Source organism: Pagrus pagrus (assembly GCF_965226575.1).
Source record: "Pagrus pagrus genome assembly, chromosome: 20".
NCBI classification, from domain to species: domain Eukaryota; kingdom Metazoa; phylum Chordata; class Actinopteri; order Spariformes; family Sparidae; genus Pagrus; species Pagrus pagrus.
In genome coordinates, this window is record NC_140207.1 from 17112268 (window position 1) to 17130583 (window position 18316).

The 18316-nt window shown below is 38.3% G+C and overlaps 3 protein-coding genes across 3 annotated transcripts; all 3 read left to right on the top strand.

Moving 5' to 3' along the window:
• Positions 1-119: 119 nt before the first annotated feature.
• Positions 120-4996, top strand: LOC311249294 (sialic acid-binding Ig-like lectin 13). The gene is made up of 8 exons (XM_084340220.1): positions 120-158; positions 519-584; positions 929-1312; positions 1678-1983; positions 2098-2346; positions 2591-2663; positions 3250-3289; positions 3671-4996. Exons 1-8 carry the CDS (start codon positions 152-154, stop codon positions 3884-3886), a joined length of 1341 nt encoding a protein of 446 aa, XP_084196346.1. The 5' UTR covers positions 120-151; the 3' UTR covers positions 3887-4996.
• A 1628-nt stretch (positions 4997-6624) lies between these two features.
• Positions 6625-10344, top strand: LOC311249817 (sialic acid-binding Ig-like lectin 13; the record flags this gene model as incomplete). The annotated part of the gene is made up of 9 exons (XM_084341133.1): positions 6625-6661; positions 6867-6926; positions 7032-7107; positions 7339-7722; positions 7985-8275; positions 8390-8638; positions 8739-8823; positions 9715-9772; positions 10096-10344. Exons 3-9 carry the CDS (start codon positions 7035-7037, stop codon positions 10342-10344), a joined length of 1389 nt encoding a protein of 462 aa, XP_084197259.1. The 5' UTR covers positions 6625-6661; positions 6867-6926; positions 7032-7034.
• A 2377-nt stretch (positions 10345-12721) lies between these two features.
• Positions 12722-17644, top strand: LOC311249819 (sialic acid-binding Ig-like lectin 14; the record flags this gene model as incomplete). Its single annotated transcript, XM_084341135.1, has 7 exons — positions 12722-12749; positions 13025-13396; positions 14817-15122; positions 15237-15485; positions 15851-15873; positions 16976-17014; positions 17492-17644. The coding sequence occupies 7 exons, from the start codon at positions 12722-12724 to the stop codon at positions 17642-17644; spliced, it is 1170 nt and encodes a 389-aa protein (XP_084197261.1).
• Between the last annotated feature and the right edge of the window lie 672 nt (positions 17645-18316).

Consider the following 18316-nt stretch of genomic DNA (forward strand, 5'->3'; position numbering starts at 1 on the left):
TGCCTGTGTTTCTGCAGTGTTTAGTCATAGTGGTCAAGTGACCAGAAACTAGAAAACTTGAAACAAAGTGCACTGCATTTCTTCACAACAGCGAGGTCAGGTGGTCACTCTATAATAACCTCAGCCTTTTTTGTATTTTCGATCTGTGGCCATGTTCGGTAAGGAAACGTTTTGCTGCTTTTATTTCTGAGCTTCTTAAACTAAACCTTAAGTTTAGTTGCACTGACAGACACATTATTCATCTGTTTGTGTTTTAGTTTTACTTTAAATGAAAAAACAAACAAACAATAAATCAGTGTTTCATGGCATTTTTTGTATTCTAACTGATTCTGAAAGCACAGCTCCGCTGACGTTAATTACCACTTATAAAAAATCAGTGAACTTTGGTTGCACATCACAAGTTTCCTGTGTATATTTGAAATGAGGAAGTTGCTTTTAAAGAACATGAATGCTTTGTAAAAATGTATAAGTGACATGATTAAGACGACTGACGAGTGTTATGGTGTTTACAAATCCAGGGAGCAAGTTTCTGTGTGTGAATATGGTGACAGCCAACATGTTACTGTGTGTCCTCTTCATTTCAGGTGAGCTGTTGTCATTTACAATCTGCACTTTATTAACAAAGAGAGTTACTTTTTCTGACTGTTCATACCCTGGTGAAGTGAAAAGAAACTAACAGTAACATACAGCTGCTTTCTTTATCATGACAGTTATCTTTGTGGATATTTTCTTCGCACATTTTGAAATGTCATTTACAGTTTGAACTCATGAATTGAATTGAATTCATGTAAATATTATGAACTGTGTTTTCTGTGTTTTCTTGTGTCGCTGTGACAGTACTGACTTAGTCATCTGGAGATGAAAGTATTTTGTCTCTCTTCATGAGGACTGTTTTAAACATTTTGTTAATCATGAGTCTGGTTTACAGGTGCTTTGGCTGAATGTCCTAAGGATCCAGGCCTCTTCATTACTGCACCAAAGAAGACGGAAGCACTGAGTGGATCTTGTTTGCAAATCCCATGTAACTTTAGTGCTAAAACAGAGCAAGAGTTTGACAGCAGCAGAGAAATCTTTGGAGTGTGGATTAAAAATGACTCAAGATTTAAACAGGACCGTAGCAATGTGATTTTCCACAGTAGTCGGCCAGCTAACACGTATCCAATGAAGATAACTGGGAACCTGAGAGAGAGAAACTGCACTACTTTATTTTCCAGTTTAATCACAAGTTACACAAACACATACTACTTCAGAATTGAGAACGACCCATTCAAGGCAACAGCTTCTTGTGATCCTCTTCAAATAACAGTTGAAGGTAAGAGAGTTTGGTTTTTATCAGTCAGTTCATAATGTTGTCACAGCTCAATGCTTAAACAGCAAGTACCATGAACCTTAACTTGACTGTGAAACTAGACATTGTTTTCATTGCTATTAAAAGCACTCATATGTGAACAGGCTTAGAAAAAAGGGAAGTCTCATGTGGCGACTGTCTGTCAATCGTTCACATAATCATATTAAAGGCTAAATTCTACAAAAATGTAGAAATATCCAAGTTAATTTTAAAGTCTCATGATGAAGCTGACTGGATTTAATATAAAAGGTTCCAATTTTAATCTATGATAAAAACTGTACTGTACTGAATTCTTCAATTTAAAATATGTGTTTGGTTTGAACCCACAGATTCTCCTCGTCGCCCCAGAATTGAGATCTCAGGTGATCTGAAGGAGAAGGAGTCTGTCACTATAACCTGCTCAGCTTTCACTCCCTGTCCACACTCCCCTCCTAAACTCACCTGGAGTCTCCAACAAGACTCTCACAACAAAATAGAGGAAAACACAGATGGGACCTTTACAACTAAAATCCAGGAGACCATCACTCTGTCAGACCAACATGATGGATACAACATCAGCTGTTCTGCCACATATCCTGTGAATGAAGGAAAACATGTCAAGACAGCAGAGGAGACAAAGACTCTCAGTGTTTCATGTAAGACAACCAGAGTTTGTTATTGGATCCTGTCAGCACATGATACAAATAAAGGATCTTATTCAGGCTCTGATGTTACTCTCATATCTCACATCTCTGTCACATTTTCCTCAGATGCTCCTAAAGACACCTCAGTGTCCATCAGTGCATCAGCAGGTAGCTGGGTGAAGCTGACCTGCTCCAGCAGAGCCAAGCCTCCCGTCAGCAGCTTCACCTGGTTCAGGAACAGCACAGATGGACCAATGAATGTATCTGAAGGACAGTTTTACAGCCTTAATGTGAAAGATGGAGGAGATTATTACTGTGTGGCCACAAATGATCTGGGGAGACAGAGGTCAACAGAGATCCATCCAACTAATAAAGGTAAACATGGAACTATAGTTCATCCATTGGTGAAATAGGAGCAGTAAATGTTGGATTACGTATTTTATGCATCAATATAAATATCAACAGCATCAGTTGTGTCCAAATTTTACAGACACAGCCAACAAATTATATTATTACATATAAAAAGCAAAATGTGGTATGTTAAACTAAGCCTTACAGGAAAGCTAGGTGAGAGGCATGATACTTTCTGACTTGACTTACAAAGTTTTTGTTTCTGTAGGAGCACAACATGGGGCAGTTGTTGGAGGGGTCATTGGGATCATTGTAGTCATCTGTGCAGTTGTTGCTATTTGGTAAGTAACTCAAATCAAGTTATATCCAGATTTGTCCACACAGAAACCTTAGGTCCCAATCTAAAAATCCCAATGCAGAAAGCAGGAATTTCCTTTCATAGTGAATTGACAATAAGAAAGCATAACACCATAGTTACACAATCCTTTTTTCTTTCAGTTATATAAAGCATCTTTAATTTAATTATCCTTCAAACACAAGTGAACCTTTATGCATTTCTCACATCAAGTAGAGTTTTAGATTTGAAAAGTTTTATTCACCCGTAAAGCATCAAATGTGTGTTATAAAGGCAGGAAGAATTAGCCTTCTCAAAGAATGGTTGACAGACTTCATTTTCAAATCCTCTAAACTGTGAACTGACCTGCTTTGATCTGTTATTATATATTATATTGTGTTAATTAATGTGTTTATTAATTGTTACATTTATCTGTATTTAATTTATGGTTTTAAAGTAAAGCACTTTGTAACAGCTTTATATAAAAATTATTATTATTATCATAATTATTATTGTTGTTGTTGTTGTTGTTGTTATTGATATTATTATTATTACACAAATGGTTAAGCTGACTGCCCTCTTATATTTTCTAGGTGGCTAAAGTCAAAACATCCAACTTCACAACAGGCACAGGTGGGAAAGAACAGAATTGTGTATTTTGATTATGTTTCTATTGATACTGATTGCACTCATGGGATCTACACTGGGTTAAACAGGTTCCTCATTGGTGGGTAAATATGTAGTCACAAAGGAAATGTGATGAAACATCCTGTTAAAAACCCCCATCAACAACACACTGTGGTATCTGCAAATACATGAGATCATTCAGATTTTTGGCATACAAACAAGGTTTTCGTGTTTCATAAAAGCTTCTGTTATTGATTATTGTGATTATTATCACTTTGCTATAGCAGTGGGAGCTGAGTGAGTGACAAAATTAAGTGAAATAAAGGAAGTATTTAGGGGCTCAACTTCAGCTCATCACCACATTTCTTGTTTCCTCTTTTTTCACAGAGCCTAACAGCTGAAGAGCCAGCTGTTCACCAACCAGCCAGAGCAACAGATAAAGAAGACATCCATTATGCAGAGATCGACTTTACCAATCGGCCTGAACCATCCTCAAACTTGGATGTACTGTATGCTCAAGTTCAAGTGTCCAAGACACCGAACAGCTTAACACAGACTGCTGACTGCCCAGAAACTGTCTATGCTCAAGTGAGGAAAAAATGAACGTATGGACATATCTTTATTTAAGGGCATCATATTAGAGAAAGTAATATTTCAATGTCGTTTTATTATATAAGAGGTCTAGGTGCCATATAAAAACTGTGAAAGTATCAAAATGCTCAATCAACAGAGAAATACACACAGTCTGTATTCAAATACTGTGACTCTAAACGAGCCGTCCGGAATCCTGTAATGTTGTGATGTCACAACTTTACAATCATCTCCATAGCCACGCCTCCAACACAGCCATGGTCGAATAATATACTGTCAGAGCTGATGTGGAAACACAGTGGGAGGTGCCTGCTCAGACCTGTGACAGCTGACCAATCAGAGCAACCTTCGTAGAGGAGGGCCTTAAATAGACAGGCACTAAAGTACAGCGTTCAGACAGAGGGTGAATGGAGATGCTGCATCGATAGGCAGTATGAGAAAAAGTGTTTAAGCAGTTAATAGTAGACACCTAAAATAAAAGTATAAACCTGAAAATGAGCATAACATGCAACCTTTAAACACATATTGTCACATTTTCACAAGGAAATGTTTTTTTCTTTACATCTAGTTCATTGCATTTGATTTAAAATGTGACATTTTGTGCATGTTTTCATCAGTGCGCATGGTGTTTATAGATCTCAAAATGTACTTTCTTCCTGCAGATTGTTCTTGTAACCGTGTGCAAGCACACTGAGAGCAACTCAAAATCAAAGTAAAATTCCATGTATATGTACACACACACTTTGCAGATAAAGCTGATTCTGATTCACCGCACATACTGTAGCTGAATGGCTGAAAGCATGCATCATATTTTATGAATCATATGTGGAATTGTGTTTTGATTGAAAATGACGGACACTCATTGTTTCTGCATTGTTTGCACTTGAGAAACATGGCTTGGCCCACAACATTTTACGTATTGTGTATGAACATTACTAAAATCATCACAAGACATTTTTAAAGAGTATGTGAAATAGTTCTTTGACCTCTGACAAATGTTTTCTTTTATATCCAGCTCAGAAAACCAATAGCTGCAAAAAAAACGCTCTACGAAAAGTTGTGAATTTTTTTTTTATGTAAATAAGATAACAACAAATAAAAGATCTCATTTGGTTGAGTTTACCGGTCTGTCGCCTCTCTCTTCCTCCTGTGTCACGAGATATAATTAGTAACTGAGAAATCACTGATGTGCAACCTAGCTGATTTACAACATAAACCAGCTGGAATTTAAGAAGTGATAATTAAATTGAAAATGTAGTTGAAATACTGCAAACTCATTCTTTTAATGATCTTACATTAAATATAATTTTAAAGAGCAGCAGTGTGATTGTTGATCGCCACTACTTGCGACACAGAAAAACCTGTTGTACAGTGTATTTCCTGGTGTGAATTTATAGATTGGGAGTTGTTTTTAAAGAACACAATGGCTTAAAAACACCACATACATAACTGTATTATGTCCTATCGTGACATTCCCGGCTGTGAATTGTTATTATCATTATGGGAGACAAAAATTGAATCATTTACAATTTGAATTTGAGGCCCATGTACAGTAGTTCATTAATCTGGGGTAACATTGAGGTACTACTTTCATTTTGCATTTATCATACTGATTTTGCACCCTGCAAGTTGTCATAATGCTAACCAAACCAATAATTTGATAAGTGATTTTGATAAGTATTTATTTTCACTTCATAAGTTATTTTATTGAGGAAGGCTCTTGTCAGCAAGAGAGGGCATTCAAAAAATAAGAGACACTTTGTCACTTTGGTATCCAAGCGTTTCCCACTGTTGGCAGTTGAGCCTGCTTAATTAGCAGCACCTAAATCCTTATCCATATGTAAAGATATATTTAGTAATGTTTGTGATTTTCTTAATGACGGACTCATTCAGTCTGTGGGGGGAAAAAGGCTCCAAAGAGGCTGCTGACCAGACTCTTTGCCCCCACAGGACAAGATTTCATAAGTGCCCTGTATTAAGGTTAGGAGTCCAGGCCTGATCATGTCTGGATGAGGGCACAGTGACCTCTTGATCTGTGAGTGTATATCACTCATGGTCGTCGCATACTTAGCAGATCGAAGCAGCTGCAGATAAAGCTCTGCAGTAACTTTCCTGTATTTTGGTGTCAAACAGATATCCATGTATGGGAAAGGTGCCTCCTGAGCCGAGTGGATAAAACCTGAACATTGGGGAGGTTCGGGAGGAATTGACTTGGCATTACACTGTGAACACAGTTGTATTGTTATGTTGTTCCTCCTTGATCAAGTTATATAAACTACTTCATCGTAAGTCATCGGGGTCTCCTGAGTTTTCTTCATCTCTCCTGAATGGTCAAGCGTGCCGAATTTCCACACACAAGGAGAAGCAGAAGCCTGAAATGAAAAATGTAGTGTGGAGGAAGCTAAAACAATGGAAGGTAGTGTAAAATAATAAGTAGAGATGAACAACTGTGTTTTATACATGACCAAAACTTACTTTTATTTTATCTCATTCATTATTTATTATTATTTAATTTTCATGTGTTCAATATAAATGTGTGAACTTCTTGTACCTCCTTCTACAAAAAATGATTCTGTAAAGCTCACTGCTCAGATTATGTCTAGCACTTGTCTTTGTAAACTTCCAACACAGGAAGTTGACTTGGTTTTGAATTGCAACAACTAAAAGGGGAAGTTGGTTATTAGGTGTTGCACTTCAGCTAAGATTTGTCAACTGAAGTCTTCCACTTTGATATCATCATCACCACCAAAGCATCTCATTGCTGCTCTCTCTCTCTTTCGTTGTCTGGTAAGGATTTGTATTCACTTATTTTACTTTGAGACAATTATATTATTTTGTTACACTTCAAAAACATATTTAGTTGAGTTTGTTAAATTGAACAAAAATGTAATAAAAGAGACTTTGCATCAGCAGAATATTGTATTCACTGAAATACCAGAAATTCACAAATGTGTTATTTTTCAGACTTTAAATATTGTGTTTGACTCTGTAGTTCTGAAGACGTTAATTGATCTCAACTTATGACACAGAGTTTCCTGGTTGTACGGTGCAGGTTGGTGTTGCGATTGTGTGACATTTTCCGATTTCTTTACAGTCATTTTGTAATAGCTCCTAAAATGCCTAAAACAGGACTGCATTTTTGTGTTTGTAAACCCAGGTGATGAGTGTCATGTCAGTCCTGTGTGTGAATATGGTGACAGCCAACATGTTGCTGAATGTCTTCTTTGTTTCAGGTGAGCTGTTTGTTCACTCACTTTTGTTTGGAGACATTATTGTCCATTTACAGTTTGAACTCCATTTTTGTTATTTTTCCTAAATTCATGTAAGTATTATGAACTGTGTTTTCTGCCTGAGTTCTTGTGTCACTGTGACACTACTGACTTAGTCATCTGGAGCTGAAAGTATTTTGTCTCTTTTCATGAGAACTGTTTTGAACAGTTTGTAATCATGAGTCTGGTTCACAGGTGCTTTGGCTGCTTGTCCTGAAGATGCACATCTCTTCATTACTGCACCAAGGACGATGGAAGCACTGAGTGGATCTTGTTTGCAAATCCCATGTAACTTTAGACCTGAACCAGAACAAGAGTTTGACAGCAGCACAGAAATCTTTGGAGTGTGGATTAAGAATGACCACTCATTTAGTAACAATCCAGACAATGTGATTTTCAACAGTAGTAGGACAAATAACACCTATCCAATGAAGATAACTGGAAACCTGAGAGAGAGAAAATGCACCACTTTATTTTCTAGTTTAATCACAAGTTACACAAACACATACTACCTCAGAATTGAAAACAGCCAAATCAAGGCAACAGCTATTTGTGATCCTCTTCAAATAACAGTTAAAGGTAAGAGAGTTTATTTCAGCCAGTCTATAATATTTGTGCTCAGAAAGAATGTTTCACTTTGTCAGGAATTTCAATTTTTAATTAACAGTGTCTGTTAAATTTTTGAACACTAAAAGCAGAACAAGCTGTTATTTATACGTCATGTAGTTTCAATACAGAAGTGTGAGATTCTGCATCATCTTTGGAATTTAACAATGAAAAGATTTTTGTAATTTCTGCTTTATTTTTCCGTGTAAGATATGTGTTTGATTTGAACCCACAGATTCTCCTCGTCGCCCCAGAATTGAGATCTCAGGTGATCTGAAGGAGAAGGAGTCTGTCACTATAACCTGCTCAGCTTTCACTCCCTGTCCACACTCCCCTCCTAAACTCACCTGGAATCTCCAACAAGACTCTCACAACACAGATGGAAACTTTACAACTAAAATCCAGGAGACCATCACTCTGTCAGACCAACATGATGGATACAACATCAGCTGTTCTGCCACATATCCTGTGAATGAAGGACAAGATGTCAAGAAAGCAGAGGAGACAAAGACTCTCAGTGTTTCATGTAAGACAACCAGAGTTTGTTATTGGATCCTGTCAGCACATGATACAAATAAAGGCTCTTATTCAGGCTCTGATGTTAATCTCATATCTCACATCTCTGTCACATTTTCCTCAGATGCTCCTAAAGACACCTCAGTGTCCATCAGTGCATCAGCAGGTAGCTGGGTGAACCTGACCTGCTCCAGCAGAGCCAAGCCTCCCGTCAGCAGCTTCACCTGGTTCAGGAACAGTAAAGATGGACCAATGAATGTATCTGAAGGACACTTTTACAGCTTTAATGTGACAGATGGAGGAGATTATTACTGTGTGGCCACAAATGATCTCGGGAGTCAGACGTCATCACAGATCCATTTGAATGGTTCAGGTAAATGTAGAACTGAACTGGATCCATAAGATCGATCTCACAAAGGCTGAATAGGTTTTGTTACTTGTCTATTCATGACTTACGTTTGGTTTGTCACTAGGAGCAGACCCCCCTGGATCTCCACCATGGGAGGCAATTCTTGGAGGAATCATTGGGATCATCGTGCTCATGGTTGTCTGTGTTTGGTAAGTATGACATATACAGCAGCTAATGTGACTCAGTTACTGGGACTTGTGGGTAACTCCACATATTTTACACACTAAAGTGTGTTTACATGTCTTGAGGAGGTCATACTGCACATGTGAAAAAGTATTGTAAAGCCTTTTGTGGGTCCAGAGGAAGCTGCATGAAATCTGATAAATTTCCTCCAGTGATGTCACTCAGTGGCTAAGTTGCGTTGTGGGTGATGTAGGCACGAGGGCTCAATATCTATAGAAACTTTGAAAAAAAGAAGCTCTCAGTCATTTTAACTTTGTTTATTGTGTGTTTTATCTTTTTTTGTCAATGAATAACATTGGTTATAGGGGAGGTGGAGTGTAGTCAGGTGGAGAGTGGAGAGAGTCTTTTATTAACACGATATCAATGCTTCACTTTTTCAATGTCACATTTATTGTTCATAGCAGCTTATGATTATTGTCGTTAGCGGTGACACCCCTCGTGAGCACCAGGTTTGGAGAAGCAGTCCACTGGTCTGCATCGCACTCTCATAACACTGTTTGACTCACGGACAGTTTAAAAACAAATGATCAAAATGGAAACAGCAGAACAGAGATCACTTTTTTTGTTCCACGCATTTTTCTTCCTTGTGAAACCCGACACCCACATTACCCAAAATGCAGCTCAGCCACCAAGTAACATTGCTTGAGGTAATTTATCAGATTACATGCAGCTTCCTCTGGAGCCTTCAGAGGCTTCATACTACTTATTTCACATATGCAGCAGAACTCCCCAACACCTGTAAACACACTTTAATGTGTAAAATTAGTGGATTAGTGGTTACCCTTTAAAAGAGCACTTTTTTTCTACAATCAGTGTACGTACCAATCCAGATTTCTCATTGATGGTTTATTTGACAGGATCCTGAAGCGTGCGAGGCGGTCAAGGTCGACAGATTTAATTCAACAACAGAATCAGGTGGGAAAATGCTAAACTGTTCTCTGTAGCACTTGATTTTAAATGCTTTGCATCTCTTCTAAGATGTAACGTATGAATACGTTTGGACTAAATAGTAAATGGACAACCCAAGAGATAAGCTCAAAAAACAAATGCTACAAATTATCAGCAACCCACTGTGGTTGAAGACTATATAACCCAAACAGGAGAACACAATTCATTTTGAGCTCTTTTTTAAACAATATAAGGTATTTTGTTGCTGTGTCCATTAAAAGCTGGATCACGGCTCCAAATCCGGATGACAGTCCACATCCAGATCCTCACAACACTTCCTGTTTTTACAGAGTCAAACAGGTGAAGAGCTGACTGTTGAGGAGCCAGCAAGAAGAGGAGAAGCAGAGGACGAAAACATCCATTATGGAGAGATTGACTTCTCCGTGCAGAAACCTAAAACTTCTTCTGATTTACTGCCGGACAGTGGTCAGCAGCAGGAGACGTTGTATGCACAGGTCAAAGCGTCCAGTACAGCAAAAAGCTCAACACAGGCTGCTGATGGTCCAGAGGATCTCTACGCTCAAGTGAAGAAAAAATGAGAGTTGTTGGGTTTGTGGAAAGAGATCACATTTGAATAGGATTCATTCTAAATGTACCTTTATTTCTATTTAGAGTTAATGTAGAAAAAGACCCTGAAGCATGGACAGGAAAATGACAATGTCACTTATCAACATGTCCATATGTGGGTTCTGACCTCACACAGCTGTTACCATGGGATTTATACATGTCTGATACGTGCCAATGAAAGTCCCAAATCTCAAGAACAAGACTCTAAATGACACCAGAAGCATTTCTATAGACACATGAACAATACAGTGTGGTGCATTTTCAGTATGAGAGTATGTTTTGATTTTAAAAAAGCTTAATTTCTGACAAGGTATTGCCAAAATGACTCAGTTTCTTATTTATTGCCTTCCCTTTTTTGTCCTCAAACCACTGAAGACACTGCTCCTGGATTCAAACATGTTTATTCATTGCACTGTAACGGTGGTGGAAGAAGTATTCAGATCCTTTACTTGAGTACAAGTACCAATACAGCAATGAAAAAGTACTTTGTTACAGGTAAAAATCCTACAATTTGTAAGAGAGTTGATTCTGCCAGCCTACAGTGTCAGTTTGTGACAGATTGGGAATGAGACTCATAAAACAACTTTCTCACAAATTGGACCTTCAAGTAAAAGTACATAAGTATGAAGCATATACTGTGAGTACTGGTTTGGTCCCTCTGGCTGATATATTAGGATATATGGCATCATTAATCAGCATAAACAAAGTTCTGATACACAAAATGTTTCTAGTTTTTGGATTTTTTGTCAAACATTTGGTTTTCGGTGAGATACTGGATCATTTGGACGTGTATTGAAATGGAACCATAAGAGAAGTTTAGAGGAGATAAAACACTTTCTGATGGAGCGGCTGATAAGTCATAGCAACAGATATGTGACACTGACTGCACGCTGCTTTTTGCAAGACGTCAGAAGCCAAAAAGGTTGGAAACCACTGCTGGCGCAGTCTTTAACAGTCTCGTATTTTAAAAGCTTGTTTTATAATCCATTGTGTAAAATCTCCATCCTAAAGGTAACAGAAGCTGACAGATAAATATAGTTCAGCAGAAAGTGCAATATTCCTCTTTGAAATGTAGTTGAGTGGAAGAATAAAGCAGCATAAAATGGTGATACTCAAGTAAAGTACAAGTACTTCAAAATGGTAGTAAGTGCAGTACTTGAATAAATGTATTTAGTTACTTACCATTACCATTTAACCACCCTCTAAAAGTCCCAATAATCACATTTCAACAATAACAATTTTCAATTAATATATCCACAATATGTTCCTCCTGCATGTGATGAATAAGAAGAGTAGTGTCTTTATCTTTCTGGGATTAAATTCACACTCAAAAACATTGTTTGATGTATAACACACTGCATCCTCAATTTATACCAATAAAGCCAATTAAGTCTGCTCTCATTTCACATTATAATGACTCTAAATGTTTCATTTCTTTATTTAAAATACTTTTACAGTGTAAACGAAACCAAAAATGTGATAAATGGTCAGGTTGTACCTCTTTCGTCTCTTGTATGTGCAGGGTTTTCACCTGTTATACATTCTTCTCTCATCATTTTACTGTATTTTCCATTTAATATCGCCCTTTTTGATGACTTGTTATGTACAATTTGACCACCAGGCTGCACTGTTGGCCATGAAGAGTCTGTTATTGGCTCTAAATTAACAGTACAGCTCTTTCTCTGCAATACTTCTCAAAACATTAAGTGCAATTACCACATCAGTTTTTATTCTGTGGAGGCCATTAGTACTGTAAAAGGCCATCAACAGTCCCTCACATGATTCATTTAACTCATATTTGAAAGTCTTAAAATGTCAAAACTCTTTTACAACAAATTCATGTCAGTTAGAGATCAGTATAGAGATAATCCTGCCTTGCGTTATCAGATCCATAGATAATATCACATACGAGTTGTGTTAACCACTTTTCTTTCCACTGACTGGTTTCTCACACACATCGATGCTGAGTGAATATGAGGTGTTGAGGTTTGTTGGTGTGTTACTGATGGAAACTCTCGCAATCAAAAGCAGCTGCCCGTCTCAGCCTTTTCTGTATTATTCCTGTGTTTGGATTTTTTTTTGTAGCCTAATTAAATACCATTATCATTAATAAATATATGTATTATATTATTATTCTACACTCACGTAAAGATTTGACATTATACAGACTCGCAGTGAGTCATGTGAATAATAATACTCACAGGATATCAGCAGGACAGGAGAGACCCAGTATAAAAAAAGGGGTCATAAAGCCATAAAAGAGGAAGTTGACGTAGTTTTAATTACAACAGCTAAACAGGGAAATCGAGTGTCATTTCAGTCCTGTGTGTGAATATGGTGACAGCCAACATGTTGCTGAGCCTCTTCTTTCTCTCAGGTGAGCTGTTTGTTCTCTCACTTTTATTTGGAGACATTACTTGAATCATTGGAGTGTTTGTGTCACTGGGTTTGGTCACCACCGGGGGTCAGGCTTGTGTGGGATTAAGTGGAGATTGTTATCTGCTTCTTGTAAACTGATAGGAACTGTACCATTAACAGACTGTACAGTAAAATAGGCCATAATGCAAAAATATTGCTGCTGAAGAATATTTTATCTTTTGTCTTAATGAAGATTGTTTCAAACATTTTGTTAATCATGAGTCTGGTTTACAGGTGCTCTGGCGTCTTGTCCTGGAAAATCAAACCTCTTCATCACTGCACCAAAGAAGATGGAAGCACTGAGTGGATCTTGTTTGCAAATCCCATGTTACTTTAGACCTGATCCAGAAGAAGGGTTTGACAGCAGCAAAGAAATCTTTGGAGTGTGGATGAAGAATACCCCCAATCTAAACAATGTGATTTTCCATAGTAACAAGAAAGATAACATCTATCCAATGAAGATAACTGGAAACCTGAGAGAGAAAAACTGCACCACTTTATTTTCCAGTTTAATCACTAATTACACAAACACATACTACTTCAGAATTGAGAGCAAACCATTCAAGGCAACAGCTTCTTGTGATCCTCTTCTAATAACAGTTAAAGGTAAGAGAGTTTTGTTTCTGTCAGTCAGTCTATAATGTTATTGTTCAGAATAAAAAGGGAAATCCATTACACTTTTTAAATTAACTTTCACCTTGCCATGAATTTTAACACCGATCAAACACTCATAACAATTTGACATTAAATGAACAAATTTTGCGGCTAATTGAACAGAACAAAAACACAAATCAATCAATTTAAAATTATTTCTTTAAAATGTGTGTTTGATTTGAACCCACAGATTCTCCTCGTCGCCCCAGAATTGAGATCTCAGGTGATCTGAAGGAGAAGGAGTCTGTCACTATAACCTGCTCAGCTTTCACTCCCTGTCCACACTCCCCTCCTAAACTCACCTGGAGTCTCCAACAAGACTCTCACAACAAAATAGAGGAAAACACAGATGGGACCTTTACAACTAAAATCCAGGAGACCATCATTCTGTCAGACCAACATGATGGATACAACATCAGCTGTTCTGCCACATATCCTGTGAATGAAGGACAAGATGTCAAGACAGCAGAGGAGACAAAGACTCTCAGTGTTTCATGTAAGACAACCAGAGTTTGTTATTGGATCCTGTCAGCACATGATACAAATAAAGGATCTTATTCAGGCTCTGATGTTACTCTCATATCTCACATCTCTGTCACATTTTCCTCAGATGCTCCTAAAAACACCTCAGTGTCCATCAGTGCATCAGCAGGTAGCTGGGTGAACCTGACCTGCTCCAGCAGAGCCAAGCCTCCCGTCAGCAGCTTCACCTGGTTCAGGAACAGTAAAGATGGACCAATGAATGTATCTGAAGGACACTTTTACAGCTTTGATGCGACATGTGGAGGAGATTATTACTGTGTGGCCACAAATGATCTCGGTAACCAGACGTCGTCACAGATCCATTTGAATGGTGCAGGTAAATGTCGAACTGGACTGAATCTGCTCCTTTAATCTAACCTGCTCTCCTTTGTTTTAGTTCCCTGTAAAGTACCACAACAGACTTGTTACATGTCTACATTCAACCTTGGTTTTCTTTTAGTCACTGAGTTTTACTGTACTTTTCTTTTTGATGAACAGAGAACTCTGTAATATGGCGTTGGCATAATGTTGTCACAGCTCAAGACTCAAACAGCAAGCACCATGAACCTGAACTTGACTGTGAAATTTCTTTCATTGCTATTAAAAGCACTCATATGTGAACAGGCTTAGAAAAAAGGGAAGTCTCATGTGGTGACTGTCTGTGAGTCATTCACATTTATCATTATTAAAGGCTAAATTCTACAAAAATGTAGAAATATCCAAATTAATTTTAATGTCTCATGATGAAGCTGACTGAATTTAATATAAATGCTCAAATTTGAATCTATGGTACAAAATGTACTGTACTGAATTGTTTAATTTAAAACATGTGTTTGATTTGAACCCACAGATTCTCCTCGTCGCCCCAGAATTGAGATCTCAGGTGATCTGAAGGAGAAGGAGTCTGTCACTATAACCTGCTCAGCTTTCACTCCCTGTCCACACTCCCCTCCTAAACTCACCTGGAGTCTCCAACAAGACTCTCACAACAAAACAGAGGAAAACACAGATGGGACGTTTACAACTAAAATCCAGGAGACCATCACTCTGTCAGACCAACATGATGGATGCAACATCAGCTGTTCTGCCACATATCCTGTGAATGAAGGACAAGATGTCAAGACAGCAGAGGAGACAAAGACTCTCAGTGTTTCATGTAAGACAACCAGAGTTTGTTATTGGATCCTGTCAGCACATGATACAAATAAAGGATCTTATTCAGGCTCTGATGTTACTCTCATATCTCACATCTCTGTCACATTTTCCTCAGATGCTCCTAAAGACACCTCAGTGTCCATCAGTGCATCAGCAGGTAGCTGGGTGAACCTGACCTGCTCCAGCAGAGCCAAGCCTCCCGTCAGCAGCTTCACCTGGTTCAGGAACAGTAAAGATGGACCAATGAATGTATCTGAAGGACACTTTTACAGCTTTGATGCGATAGATGGTGGAGATTATTACTGTGTGGCCGCAAATGATCTCGGTAACCAGACGTCATTATGGTTTCGTTTGGCTGTTGCAGGTAAATGTAGGACTGGACTGGATCGGCTCATTTAATCTAACCTTTGTTTTGGTACCCTGTAAAGTACCAAAGACTGTTTCAAGATCATTTATCTTGGTAATGATAAATCATTAGTGATTGACTTTGATATTAAAGGTAAATACTGACCTGAATTGAATCCATACAATTCATCTTACAAAGGCTCAATAGGTTTTGTTACATAACCTAGAGAGAAATAAGCAATCTCAGTTGCTGAATCTTCACCTATGTTAGATCTAAAGGGCCTAATTTAAAAGTTTGTTCTGAAGACAGCAGCACTTCTGTTCTGCAGGTATTATGTTACTGGTTAACTGATAACCTGACTCTCATGATGTTTTTTTACTCAGAACCTTGTGGAAAGTCATCCTGGGTGACTGTTCAGGGAAGGGCTTGAACTTTTAAAATATACTTGTCAGGTGATTGTACGAATCATCTGTCTATCAGCACCTATCACAGGCTGAGTTTCAACCAATCAGATCAACAGTAGAAGAGGACTACCACCAGCAGTCACTAAAGGCTAAAGGCTTTGGTGCCTTTCCTTGCTCTTCTCTCAGTGTGATATACCCTCCAGTTCTGATAGAACTGATATTACAGCTGCTATCATAACCTCTTCAGGAGCCGGCATTGTTGCTTTCAAATGAACAGTCGCTGTTCTTGCTGGTCATCACACCTAAACCATAGCTGCCAGTAGTTCCTCGCAGGATGCTGATTTGACTGATCACATAGCCTGAAGCCTTGCAAAATGGATTCGCAAGCTCACATGATCACATGATCACACTATCTCCTCGATTCAACTGCAACTGGGGACTGGGGACGGCCAGCTTTGTAGCTCCTTCCACTACAGCAAACTCAAGTTCATTCATTTAAACAGGCGTTTACCGCTTGAGAATGTCTCATCTTCTTTTATGCATCCTTGCCTTCCACGCTGTGAGAACTATTTTTGAATGAAGTACAAAATAGTGCAAGATATTATATCTTCGGCATACACATTGTTCTTTTATTTGCATCAGAAATGTAATCACTGTGACGATAGTTCGTTTTACAAGTGTGTGCACAGTTACCAGCCGTAGGCTATAAGCATTGCACTCCTCGTTGTGGCTGCACTTTGGATAGGCTATTACTAATTTGGTTTCTGACATGATAGCCATTTCATCTGAAACATTATTACAAATGCACAGTAGTCTAATAGTGAATGCGGAACAAATGCACTTTTGGTTGCTGCATCTTGAATGTACTTGTTGTTAACTAAATGTTGGTTGTACGGGCGCTTTACAGTGCTGAAGTCTTCACCTTACATGTGAAATACCATTTTGTCATTGCCTTGTAGTCACTTGTATAGGGCTTATATATAGCATCCATATGTGAAAAGCCAAACTCCAGTAATGCCTACAGCAGTTGTATCACGTGTCGACATCGAATCACATGTTCTTTTTACCACTTAATGTTTTACATTGGTCTTGTTTTTCCATCAGGACATCCTGTTAGCTCTGTGCACTGGCATGCAGTTCTCGGTGGGATCATCGGGATCATTGCTCTCATCTGTCTGGTTGCCTGTGTTTGGTAGGTATCGCAAAACCACAGCAGATGCTTGACTCAGTTGGCAGTGACATTTCAGCCACACATGAGATACTATCTGTTTCCGTCAGAATTGACTGGCACGCTGTATATTCATCCTAAAAAAACAGCCTCTCATGTCTTACAGGTATTTGAAGTCAACACGCCCAACTCCACAACAGACTCAGGTGCATAAATACTATAAAACTTTACTGCACTGGGTGTTTTGAATGTTTTACATCTGTTCACACAGGCTGCCTATCTCACCCACTGCTCAGATAATGATTTATTTATTTAAAATACCTTTATCAGAGCAGTCTCTGGTCTGTGATGTATGTAGTTCTGATTGTGTCCAAAATTCAATTTCATTTCTTTTGAGCTGGGCCTGTCATTATTTAAAATAAAAGGATTCTGTTTGGTTCGTGTTTATACAGGGTCAAACAGAAGAGGACGAAAACATCCATTATGGAGAGATCGACTTCTCCAGGTGCAGACCTAAACCGTCCTCTGACTCAGTCCAGGACAGTGGACAGCAGGAGGAGACGCTGTACGCACAGGTCAACGTGTCCAAGCCTGCAAACAGTTAAACACAGACTGCTGATGGCCCAGAGGATGTCTACACTAAAGTGAAGGAAAATGGTTGTTGTTGTTGTTGTTGTTGTTTAGGATTCATATTTAATGTGCCTAGAGGTTTAATGTTCAAAGCATGTTTTATATATGTGTTGGTGTAGACACTGGAGCCTGGGCAGAAAGATGTTGTGCAGCTTTACATGATCAGCATGTTCATATTTGTGTGCTGACCTCACACAGCTGTTCCTGTTTGATCTGTTATTTTTATGTCACATATGTGCAAATAAAAGTCCCAAAGTGTAAATAAAATGAATGAAGATGATACCAGAGGCAGCTCTGTACACACATGAGCAAGATTTTGTTTAATTTTGAAACGTTTGTCATTTTGTTTTGTGAGATTATTTTTGGCGAGATGTTGTTACATAATCTACTGTGTATCCCATTTTATTGATACAGTCATTTCTTTTGAACATATTGATTAATTTCACTGTAATGAAACCCTTTTTGTCTTCATTTGAATTGAAAAATAAAGAAATATAAAATAATCTGATGGATTCAATTAATCAGAAAGATATTCCTCCCGTGAGGAGAGCTGTGTGGTTGTTAAGTTGGGATCAAATTCAAGAACCTCTTCTGATATTAACGCACTGCTGTTGTATTCTGTGGACAACCACACTGTGGTACAAGCT